Source organism: Corvus moneduloides, chromosome Z (assembly GCF_009650955.1).
Source record: "Corvus moneduloides isolate bCorMon1 chromosome Z, bCorMon1.pri, whole genome shotgun sequence".
Classification (NCBI taxonomy): Eukaryota; Metazoa; Chordata; class Aves; order Passeriformes; family Corvidae; genus Corvus; species Corvus moneduloides.
The window spans coordinates 59,806,853-59,819,747 of NC_045511.1; the positions used below are offsets into that span (position 1 = coordinate 59,806,853).

A 12,895-nucleotide genomic window follows, 5' to 3' on the forward strand; every position below is an offset into this window, starting at 1 on the left:
CAAGTTATCTAAAAAGTAAAAATTCAGAAATTACATTTGTTAAAATGTCATTAAATTTTTATTTACACTTCATTAAAAATAATATTATTATATTCACTATTATGGTTATTCACTAACCATGTCATTTGACGCAACATTTATCAAAGAAGAAAAAAATTAGCTTACTTGACAGATTACGCTTGCCCTTGTGATCTCCTACACAAACTGTAATTCCAATGCCTTCTCTTAAGCCATTTGTCCAGGTGAAGAGGGAACTAGAAGACTGTGCTAAAACTGTAAGTCTGTTGGCCGCCAAAACCGCAATCACAGCTCTTCGGAATACATAAATCAGGCCTTGGAATTTCCTTTTCTTTAGTTTTGCTTCATCTTGATGGTTTTCCTTATCATCCGAGAGCACATGAACTAGGCTCCTAATCTTCTGGTTCACTAACTCATAAATATTGGCCTGATCCTGGAGAAGGTCTCGTTGTGAAGACATAGCACACAATCGGCCATACAGAGGACACAGGGCACCTGCCAATAGTGCACAGGCTGCCAGGAGCGAGGAATGCTCCTTCTGAAACTGTGTTAACGTGTTTTTCACAGAAATGCTTTCAAGAGCCAATTTCTCTTGACTTTTTTCAAGGACATAAATTTTTTCCATATTTTTCTCTGCTGTTTCTTGGTGTTCCTGGGATAAAAGGAAAAAAAGCCAGAAGAAAATTTTAAAAAACCAGAAGAAATATTAACAACAAGATCTTTTACGTAACAAAATAATTTTTACCTAGACAAAAGCTAAAAGAAAATTCTTTTTTCCTCACATTCTAGTAACACATTAAAGGAACAAACATTATTAGTCATGATGATGAAAGTATCTCTCCTAGTAAACAGTTGCAGAACCAGATATATGAAAACAAACAGTATGAGTAAAGTTTGCACAGTCTTCAGTTACAAATGGATTCCTGGTTCCTGATGATAATCCTTAGTACTCCAATAGCCTGCACCTGGTTGTCCACAACACAGTTTTATGAGTTGACTTAAGAGTAAGCAATTACATGCTCCAATTTCAGAAAGAGCATTGTTCTACAAAGCAGAAATAAGTCAGTGTAAGGGAGAGGAAAAAAATAAGGAAAGCTCTGGAACATAAATATAGACAGATTGGCAGCAGCTGGAAAAGGGGAAGAAAGGTGATCTCCTAATTACTTTGTAATCAACCCCCTACTTATATATTCACAGATTAATTAGGCCTCATACAGAATTGAGTTTTCAAAAGAACAGTGTAATGCAGACATTTTTATTTTGCCTAGTGCCATTACAGATTTTTTTAAGTTGCAGAACATTTTTTTTTCTTCTATATATCCTGAAATAGGGAAAGAGGGAGATTTTAAATAGCAAACTGGTATAGAGAAATGAAGATGCAAACAAGTCAGGAAATGCCAGGACTACAGTTAGAGGATGCAGACTGTAGTATTGGAATCAAGACACTATGCTGGGAGCTCTAAGTGACCTCAGAGACTTAAACTGGGTTCTTGATACATGAGAGCCTGCTGTGATTGAAACAGGGACTACATTTAAACAGGCTCCACTTGTATAGGAATATAATAAATTTTAGGCACTGTTCACAAAGAAGGCACAAGCTCAAGCCAAATGCTTATGCTTCAGCTACAACATGGTCACAAAAAGGCAAACATTGCTGGAATTACAAGTTGAAATGATGAAGAAAACAGAGGATTGTGATAAGTTTCAGATACCTCTCTTAGAGCTAGAGACAATTTTATTAAACATGGTGTAACATTATTCCTGTTAGCACTGGTCTAAAAAGAAGCAAAATGGTATCATCTAGTCATATTCTCCTGTGTTCTATTTGCTACAGGTCCCAAATAAGTGGTGAGCAGAGCAGCGTAGTTTCTTTTCCCTCCTCCATTCTGCAAGCACAAAAAGGGAAAAAAAATACATAGCTATCGCTAGAATGAAAATAGAAGATCCCACACTTCTATAGAGATGTACCCTAGTCAGTACAAAATGTCTTTGACCAAATAAATATTTTATAATTTTTTTGGAAGGGAAAGCATTTGTAATGCTATTAAAATACTTCAAGTGATACAAAAATAGAGTAGGCCACTACAAGATTTAATTTCAAAATGCAATTTACAGGCCACATATGTCACTTTACTACGCTAAAATAAAGTATGAACATGGACAATACTTTCAGTGCTACTGCATTATTTACAGTGTTTGATTTTTATAGATAAAAACCCTGGTAGCATGACTGGAAGGAACTGAAAAGGTAAGCCAAATTTAGAAAACAACCTAGGGTTTCTGGCCATCACAGGTGAAAGGCCAATATCTACAAGCTGTGATCCCTATAGGGCTGTTGGGCAGCAATACCAACATTCAGTGGTCTTGCTAATTAAAGCGCTTTTTTTATGCTTTTTGTGATATGGTAATATGCAAAAGCAAGTAAGATAGCCTCTGACTTCAGAAAGGTACATTTTGCAAGAAAATATACCTTCTTTCTTTAACTGGCTAATAATTACTTTTATTATACGAAACACTGTTTTTAACGTTTTCTTTAAAGCTTAAAAGCACAGTTCTTGAAAGAGACAAGGACTTTTCTTCCTAAACATTGGCAAGCTGGTTTCCTTTGGTGTTTGAGCTTTGAGGGGCACCTCACTGGGTTGCAGAGCTTCATCAATTCCAAGAAATCTTAACAAAAAATCAGGTGCTACTAGCGAAACTATTTTATCCTACTTCTTCCTTACTCTGACATGGAAACAGAACTGAAAACTAGAAATATAATGACACAGAGACTTTAAAAGGTTTTTCTTTTGGAGCTCTGAGTGAGCATAGATGGCAGCAGAAGGGACAGGGCCCACCCCCACACGTACTAACGCTGTCCTCAGGGAGGGCAAGCAAGCAGGAAGACGATGAACAGAGAGGGCAAACAGGGCATGAGACATGAGCCAGGGTACCATCACACTGTTTGCACAGGCAGGGCAAGAAGGAAGGTCACTGAGACACTGCCAACTCAAGCCCTTACCTCAGTTGGTGATCTTCACCCTCAGTGATAGAGCTCAAGTGTTTGGACAAAATTTACTTCCTCTGTGCACACCAGAAAGGATGGGGCAACCCAGACGGAGTGCCCACGAAACCACGCAAGAGTCTAGGTCTCAGGCTGCAGGGAACGATGGAGCCTGGCACTGCTCTCAGGGCAGCAGAGACAACAGCTGTGTGAGGTATGATAGGTGGGTGACCTACAAAGCCTAAGGCCAGAGCTGAGAGACAAAGTAGAAAGACTAAGAAGTATTAGGGAGTCTGAGGAAGAGACTGAGTGGTGGAGCCATGCTCTACTACACCTCAAATGTCCACTTCACATGAAGCAATGGATCCCCCACCCTCTCACCACCAGGCAGCAGGGGACCTTAAAGACAGAGGTGAGTGGAAACAGGTTTCTCCTTGGGACAGGCAGGTGAATCCCCTCCCAAAGTATTTCACCTTCCCAGGTGCCCTTATACAATAGGTATAGGACCCTGCAATCTCAGAATCACAGCGATGAGGATGTGGATGAAAGTTTATGTGGGCTGGACCGATTGTCTAGGACAGGGCACCTACCCCCTACATCATGACTGCCTCAATTAAGAAAAAAAGAAAGGTAGTAGTAATTGGTGACTCCCTTTTCAGAGAAATGGAGAGCCCAATATGCTGACTGGAATTAACCTATATGGAAGCGTGTTGCCTCCCTGCAGCACAGGTAAGAAACATCACCAAGAAACTTCCCAGTGGTACAGCCAACTGATCACTACCCATTACCTGTTTACCAGGTGGGTAGCAATGAAGTCCCAATAAAAAGGCTGTGAATGATCAAGAGGAACCTCAGGGCCTTGGGATAATTGGTCAAGGGATCTGGAGCACAAATTGTGTTCTCTTCTTTCCTGCCAGTTGCAGAAAATGATGGGGCAAAACCCAGGAAAATCCCACAGAGGAACTCCTGGCTTCAAGAGTGGTGTTACCATCAGAATTCGTGGGGCTTTGATCATGGGTCAGTTTGTATGACACTGGGTCAACAAATGAGATCCTCCTGTCTCAGAGGGGAAAAAGAGGATTAGCAGGATTCACTTAAAGAGCTTTAAACTAGATTTGAAGGGGGACAGGGACAGGGCCAGGCTCAACAAAGAAGAGGTGTGGGAAGGGGAGAACTACAGTGACCACCTGAGCAGCAAAAGGAGGCTTAAGTGGGAATATATTCAGCGAGTACAAGCATCCAAAGACATTGGGACAATCAAATACTACTATGAAGTACCTGTACGCCAATGTACATGGAATGGGGAACAAACAGGAAGAACTAGAGATCTGTGTGCAATCAAAGGACTCTGACCTCATTGCAATTAGAGATGTGGTGGGATAGCTAACATGACTGGAATACTGTCATAAAGGAAATGCTATTTAGGAGAGGCAGACCAAGAAGGCGAAGTGGTGGAGTTATCCTCTCTTGAGGCAATGCTTGGATGTATCAATCTCTGTCTTGGGGTGGATGATGAGAGAGTCAAGACCTTAGGGTCAGGAAGAAAGGGCAGACCACTGAGGATGACACTTGTGGGTGTTTGCTACAGGCCACCCAAGCAGGAGGAGAAGGTGGATGACCTTCTACAGGCAGCACAAAGCAGTCTCAGAGTCACGGACACTGGTTCTTGTGGAGGACTTTAGCTACCCTGACATCTGCTGCACAACCAGCACCACGAAACACAAACAGCCCAGGAGGTTCTTGAAAAGCAATGATGACAACTTCCTTTCACAGGCAGTGGAGGATCCTACAAGGAATGTTGTGCTGCTTGGCCTCACACAAACAGGGAAGGCCTTGTTTGGGATGTGAAGGTTGGGGGCAGCCTTGGCTATAGTGACCATGAGAATGAGGACTTCAGCATCAGGGGAGGAGCAAGCAGAGCAGCAAGTAAAATGGCAACCATGGACTTCAGGAGAGCTAACTTGAGCCTCTTTGTGGATCTTCTTGGAAGAATCCCATGGGAACAGCTCCTGCAGAGAAGAGGGGTGCAAGAGGGTTGGCTGATATTCAAAGGTAAGTTCCTCCAGGCTCAAGAACAACACGTCCCGATGACCAAGAAGTCAGGCAAAGTGGATAACAGACTTGCATGAACAAATGAAGAACTGTCATTACCCAGGCATAAGCAGGAAATACACAGGAGATGGAAACAGAGTCAGGCCACTTGGAATGAAGACAGAGAGGTTGTCAGAGTAAGTAGAAATGAGATATGGAAGGTCAAGGTGCATCTGGAATTAAATGTGCCCAAGCATGTAAGGACAACAAGGGAGGTGATCCTGCCTCCAGGTCCAGCAGAGGGTGACAAAAGGACTTGGAGCATCTTTCTTAAAATAGAATGAGGGAGCTGGGCCTGTTCAGCCTCAAGAAGGAACGACTGAGAGGGGACCTCATACACATTGTCTCTCACAACATCCTTCCAGGTAAGCTCAGGAAATGTGGGTTAGATGAATGGACCCTGGGGTGAATCAAGAACTGACAATGGCAGAGCTTAGTGGGTCCTGATCAGTAGACCAGAATCCAGCTGGAGGCCTGCAGTCAGTGGTGTTCCCAAGGCTCCAATCTTACTGCATTTGTTTATTAATGACCTGGAAGAAGGCATCAAATGCACCCTCAGCAAATTTGCTGGTGACACTAAACTGGGGCAAGTGGCTGACCCACCTGAAGGCTCTGCTGCCATTCTGTGGGACCTGGATCAGCTGGAGGGTTGGGCAGAGAGAAACCTGATGAGGCTCAACAAGGGCAAGTGTCAGGTCCTGCACCTGGGGAGGAGCAGCCCCAAGTGCCAGCACAGGCTGGGGCTGACCTCCTACAGAGCAGCCCTGTGGAGAAGGACCTGGGACTCTGGGTGGATCACAAGCTGTCCATGAGCTGGCAGTGCCCTTGTGGCCAGGAGGGCCAATGTCATCCTGAGGTGCATTGGGAAGAGTGTGGCCAGCAGGTTGAGGGAGGTGATCCTCCCCCTCTACTCGGCCCTAGTGAGGCCACACCTGGAGTTCTGTGTGCAGTTCTGGGCTCCTCAGCACAAGAGAGACAAGGAGTTACTGGAGACGGTCCAGGGGAGGGCCACAAGGATGATCAGGGGTCTGGAGCATCTCTCTTATGAGGAGAGACCGTGGGAGCTGGGCCTGTTTAGTCTGGAGAAGACTGAGAGGGGATCTCATCAATACATACAAATATCTCAAAGGTGGGTGTCAGGAGGATGGTGCCAGACTCTTTTCAGTGCTGCCCAACACTGATGTTGGATAAGGAGCAATGGTCATAAACTGAAACAGAAGTTCTATCCCAATATGAGGAAAAGCTTCCTTATATTGAGGGTGGCAGAGCACTGGAACAGGCTACCCAGGGAGATCGTGGAGTCTCCCTCTCTGGAGACATTCAAAACCTCCTCGATGCATTCCTGTGTAACCTGCCCTGGGTGACTTTGCCTCAGCAAGGGGGTTGGACTAGATGATCTCCAGAGGTCCCTTCCAAACCTAACAATTCCATGATTCTCATCAGTGTCTAAAAGTATCTAAAGGAAGGGCGTCAGTGGATGGATCCAGGCCCTGCTCAGTGGTGCCAAGCAATAGGACAAGAGGCAGTGGGCAAAAACTCATGCACAGGAAGTTCCACCTGAACATGAGGAGGAACTTCTTTACTGTGCACTGGCAGTGCACTGGCACAGATTTCCCAGAGAGGTTGTAGAGTCTCTCTCACTGAGGATATTCAAGAACAATCTGGACACAATTCTGCACAATGTGCTCTAGGATGACCCTGCTTGAGCAGGGAGGGTGGACCAGATGACCCATTATGGTCCCTTCCACCCTGACACATTCTTTGATTCTGTGAGTCAGTGATTTGTAAAGTTCAGCTATTTTATTTTTCTGAATGTGTGTATATATATCTATACGTATAAACAACATCAACAGTCCTGTCCTCCCTTTGCTGTGTTTTAAGTACATGGTCCAGACATGCCTACCAAAGGCATCTGGTAGGTCAGGACCAGGATAGTTACACACACTTCTCTTCCTCCCTTTGGACTGATGGCAGTGACTTTTCATACAATTGCAATATATCCCATCCTTTATCTAATTCACCTGCCTTGCTGTAAAAGGCCTCCAACCAAGAAAAAAAACCAACACTTTCTTCTCCCCAGAGGACTTTTTCCTTTTCCTGTTTAGCAAACCTTTTATTTTTCTGTTGAAATTAACATTTTTAAAGTAGTTACAGAATTTTTCTCTTACAATACGGTTTCTTTTGGATATCAGAATAAAACCGTTCTATTTTAAGCAGTTGCCACAAAAAATGGGGACAGATTAATAAATGTCTTTATAACAAACAACAACTGGTAGTTAAAATTCAGAGGACATTTCCTGTGAGACTATAAATAATAAATAATTTGTGTGAGGCTAAGGAACAGCATAGTAACATTTTCAAAATGGCACACTATCAAATCAAGAAGACTAGACTCCTGCTACCAAAGGCAAAGAAAAAGGATATGTATTTTAAGCTCCATTGACTCTCCAAACATGGAGACCACTGACAAAGAGTGGTATCTACAGAGTGTCTTGTTTATTGCTGATCTGTGATAAGGCTACTCTGGGAATTTCTGTCCTATAGAAAAACAGTAAAACTGCTTTCTGATTACACCATCCATCTGACCTACAGTACCAGCTGTGAAGTAGTACCTATTAACATTCATAGATCCTATTGTGGAACCAGAGACCTTGAACAGTACTGGCTGGGGACAGAAGCAGTAGCAAGTGTCATTGCCACTAAAATCTCCAGATTTTCCAGCAGTTTAATTATAAGGAGACCATTCTGAAAAGCCCTCTCTACTGCAGTTCTAATAAACCAAAACAATAATTTTCAAGATACATTACTTATACTGCTGTGCAGTTAGAGCTCTCTGTTAACTCTTGAGAGTGTGAATTGACACTCTATGGTTTGCTTTCACACACATATCAGCAACTTGAAAAACTAAAGAAGTTTTAGTTTTTTTAAAACACAGAACCTCTGAGGAGAAAATATTGAGAAGTAGTCATGGAACACTGATTGAAGACAAAGTTAAAAATAAAAGGAAGCATCCCATGATGTACCGTTAGGTTGATGCAGAACAGCAAAAATCACTCATCTTCCCTTTTCAGAATGGAACTAAACCCTACAAGGGGTTATTTCACTAAAGTGCTTGCAATTAACACTCAGATCTTTGGATGGAAAATGTAGCAAATTGCTACAGTTTCCTTGTAGTGCTAGAATAAGTGTCCTAGAGTGAGGAGACCCTCAGCTGTACAATGAAATACTGGCAAATTATATTCCACTTGCACTGATTATATGTTTCTTATAAAATGTAATGAATAAAGCTTGCTAAAATAATTAAATTTAACTATTGCATTCTGCATCTTTATGTAATCACTGGCAGTCAGGAAATCTTAAAAATCCTTTGAAGACATCCTGTAACTTGTGGCACATTTTTCCTTGTTTCCTTTGGAAATAAGGCTATGACATTAGTCTGTCTGCACACCTCTGACCAAACAAAGCAGCGATCTTGCAGAAAAATATGGCTAACTGGCTCAAAATGCAATAGGTAAAATACAGTTAAGCCAGGAAAAATGGGCAATCAGGACTAGGACAGCCCTAACAGTAGACATTTATGGACCCTATGGATGATAGGAAGGGAAAGGCTTAATTTGGTATTTGCAAAAGTCAGTCACAAATTGGAAATTGAGAAGAAATTAGACTGTCTTCTTTAGAGTTTGACACTGAATGGTAAGGAAGACAAATTGCAACACAAGACGGAAAACAGACTGTTGAATCATCTAAGTGTATACAGACATTGCACTACCTAGATTACAAAACTACCATCTAGCACTCTGACATTACATAACCTGTGTTAGAAAACATGCCCAGATGATTCTAAGGGAAAACATCCTTAGAGATTGTTTTTCCTTTTAGAGATTCAGTAATCCCGTACAGCAAGCTGGCAGATGAAGTTTTTTCCAAAAGACATGCCTAATGTGCCCTCCACAAAAAAGATACATTTTTTCAGTACGTGCTTTACATGCTGTCTATACAACTCAGCTGCAGAGACTGGCAGGTTCAGCACCATCCCAAAGAATGGTGCAGTACTGCAGACCACCTATTTTTCACAAAACATTGGAGTTTTTAAAGGTAGGAACCATCATTCATAGGAGGAAGTAATCTAAATTGTGTAACTCCACTTTTTCTTTAGGAAGGAAATGTAATGTTTAAAATTACAATTAAGCTTCCTTATTCCACCATTCTTTTTGTTGGCAAATGAAACCTATAAGTTGAAACTACATGAAGTTGGGGAAATTTAATATAAACCTAGATGTCACTTATTCCACTCATAGTGATGTTTCTAGCCTTATCAATATCCAATGTGAAATGTAAATATCAAGCAAAAAACATCTACAAAATTATAACTCAATCCTAAGAAGTCACCATAATTGCTCTGTCAAAAAAATACTTCATAGATACATTTTTCAGCACACAAAGACTTCCAAGACTAAAATCGGAGTCAAATACAGCATCCTTCAGATGCAGTAAGTTGCAGGTGGCAGTCACAAGTAACAAGGCATACCTTATTTCCTCAATTTCACAACACTTTTAATTGAAACACATGTAGATGAATGTGATTGAAAAGATGGTGAAGGATGGTTGTAGAATTAATAGTGAACATTTTAAATTGCAAATAATTTGTCTAACAATCAGTGCCAAGAGTTTTAAACTTTTGACCCACTGCTCACTGTAGCATCTGTGTAACAGTCCTTTAATACTGTTGAAATCTACCAATGTAACTGCTAATTGGTTTTTAGGGTCAGAATGCATATACCTAAATTTATCCCCAGATGACACCACATTACTGTACCTCTACACAGTATTTGCAAAGCATGACACTGAAAATAATCACTGCTGCCCTATATAATTCTTAAACCAAGCAAATTCAATCTTACAGCCTTAACATTCTCAAAAAAAAGAATCACTAGCAACTGTAAACCAGATTAGGCAATTCACTTCTGGAATGTTTTAACAAAGACATTTATTTCTTATTACAAATGAAGTTAATACTAGCATGGAGTTTGCTTTTTTTTTTTATTTTAAACAACCTTAAACTGGTTAGGGGCTCACACTACTGAAATAATCCATTAAATATTTACAAGAAAAAAAAAATCAGAAGTTCATAGCACCATACCTGTGCCCTTGCATGAACTTCCCCAAGGAGACCTGCGTACTGCTGTTCCAGATACTTTTTTTCATTCTGCCAACTGCTTGCCTGTGCTTTCATCTGTTCAGCCATTTTATTTAAAGCATCTTCCTGGCTCTGCTGAAGCTCCTTCATTGTATTGGACTTGTTTTTACAAACATATTCTAGGTGAGATATCTGTGTGACAAACATTTAAAAATAAATTCTTTTACTTCTCTAAACACCTTTTTACTTTACTGTACATATCAGTTTAACCACAGACAATCCCAGCATAAAATCTAAACTGTAATTTCTTCAGTATATTCATCAAAACTAAGTAAAAGCCTTTCATGACAGATTATTAACTTGAGTTGTGCAAAAAAGTGAACAAAAAATTGGATTCGGTTTTGCCATTGTTGTACCATGTTGCAGATATTTGTTGCTTTCTTTGTTGAAAACCTGAACTGGACACTTTTTTTTTTTTTTTTTTTTTTTTTTTTTTTTTTTGCACAAGTGCATTAAATCTTGTGTTGCTAAAGTACCAATCTGAGTATACCAGTCCTTTAGAAGTTTGCAAGAATTGCAAATAATGAGTAAAAACACAGTCCTTAATTTAATTTTTGTTTTAGTGGAAACCCAGGATGTTCCAGATACTATTAAGTATTAGAAGAATTTCAGGACATTTTAGCATACAGAAGTTGCTTTTAACAAGCACAAATGGATTCACTCTGTGGATAACTTTGGAGCTCCCATGCAAACTAAGTGGAGGAATGAATCAAGGTAGCAATAATGTTTAAATACAAACACCTACACTTTATTACTAGAGAGTATCAGCAAGCTACTTTTCAAATAGGTCACAGAGAAATTCAAGACAAAAGTTTTGTTTGCAATAAAGTGGGTACAACACAAGTGACACACTGCTCAAAACCCCTTAAAAGCTCGTAAGTATATGATAAGAGCCCTAGAGATGTCACAGTCAATATCAATAATCATACTAAATTAAAAAGCAAGAAACAATATGACACAACATCCCCAAACACTGCCAATAATGTTCACTCCCTTCTCTTCCATTCCCTTTCCTCCTCTACTTTGAAAACAAAATAGAAAAGTACATTTAATGTTCATAATCCAGATTGCATCCTATCCCCTTTAGTAAGGGGGTAGGTCCAAATGACTGCTGGGGTATTTATTAAATGATGGGCAGAGTTAAAACAATTCACTTGTAAGAAGCCCTGCATCTTACTCAAGCCAGAAGAGTGGTCACTCCAGAAGATGAGAAATGTCAAAAGAAGATTTCCCCTTACTATGTCTCAAAAAACGTCAGCGCAGACAAGTTCTGGAGTTGCTGTACTAGTCTTAGGACTGATCTGATCAACAGAGGCAGAAAACGAACTGAAATCTTAAAGACTGTCATATGTTAGTCTGCAGAATCAGTTTAATTTATTTAAAAACAAAGTCTTTTCTTTCCTAAAAATGCGGGGATTTCTTGAGAGAAAGGCCACATAAGATTACTTACATCAAAATAATTCCAAAAAGTACAGCTCCTCCCTATAGCAAATATTGACATGTTTTATAAAAATAGGTAATTTCTATTCATGTTTCTGAATACAATTCATAGTCCACGAATTACAATTAAATGAAAAAAATACACTGTCACTCTTTCAAATAGTACCTCTGAATAATAAACACATAGTTTAAGGATTATATTCCTAGAGTAAGTGCATTTTGTTTCTGTTTTATGGTAAAATAAAGACTTGCTTTATTAGTGTAAATGACTAAGTTCTTTGAATTGCTTCATCAGTAAGATTAATTTATTTTCTTTTAATTAGGTCCCTGTGGCTAATATTGGCTAGTACTATTAGCATGTCCTGCACTGAAAGTGGAGCTTAGAGACTTCATACAGACTTCAGTCACATTTACATGCCCACAGCAATGGCATCAAACTGAGTTGTAGACAAGCCATAATTAATGGTATTGAATTATTAACGTCCAAATTCTTTTTGAAATAAGATGAATGTCAGTCCTTTTTAATGATACTGCGATGTGGACAAATGTCACTGAATTTAATAGAGGTAGCTGGTGCCTAAGGACACTTACCTTCTCATTAGCCCTGTTGAGGTCTGAGATCAGGGCATCAACATTCTCCTGCAAGACTACACAAAGCTCAGGCCAAGAGAATCTATCTAGAATGCCTTCTGGTTGTTTTATAAGCACACAGCCCGCTATCAAATGCTGGTATAAGCTATGAAGGAAGGTTAGTTTCTCCTGAAACAAAAGGAAAAATTACATGTTGTATCTGAACAGTGTTAGAATTGAAAGACATGCATCACATGGGCAGTAAAATGAACTACATATCAGTGAATAAAAGCCCACACAGCTCATTCTCAAACCATTTTCAAAATTCTTCAATTGCTAATATTTGCAGTCATACATATTGAAGCAAATGTAAGAAAACAGTTTTTACAAAATTTGTCTATTATTTGTCTATATATAAATAGATTATATAACTACAGAACAGTACTACTGTCACCACAGCCACTAACTGATACAGATAAAAAATTCCATGCTATTAGTACGTGCAATTTATTTATTTATGGTAACATTTTCAGTTATATTCAAACTGTACCACTTGCAACAACTGCAGAGCATGCAGAAAATTCTCTGATTGGCTT

The 12,895-nt window shown here is 39.9% G+C and overlaps 1 protein-coding gene across 3 annotated transcripts in view; it reads right to left on the reverse strand.

Annotated features, from left to right (window-relative positions):
* The window catches only part of CCDC171 (coiled-coil domain containing 171), a 157,972-nt gene that overhangs the window by 84,136 nt on the left and 60,941 nt on the right, over positions 1–12,895 (reverse strand). For all 3 annotated transcript variants that reach the window (XM_032095779.1, XM_032095778.1, XM_032095782.1), the window contains exons 14-16: positions 12,321–12,488; positions 10,233–10,421; positions 166–670 (exon numbers count right to left, since the gene is read on the reverse strand). In XM_032095779.1, the coding sequence (XP_031951670.1) occupies positions 166–670; positions 10,233–10,421; positions 12,321–12,488 (862 nt within the window). The remainder of the gene's footprint in view (positions 1–165; positions 671–10,232; positions 10,422–12,320; positions 12,489–12,895) is intronic.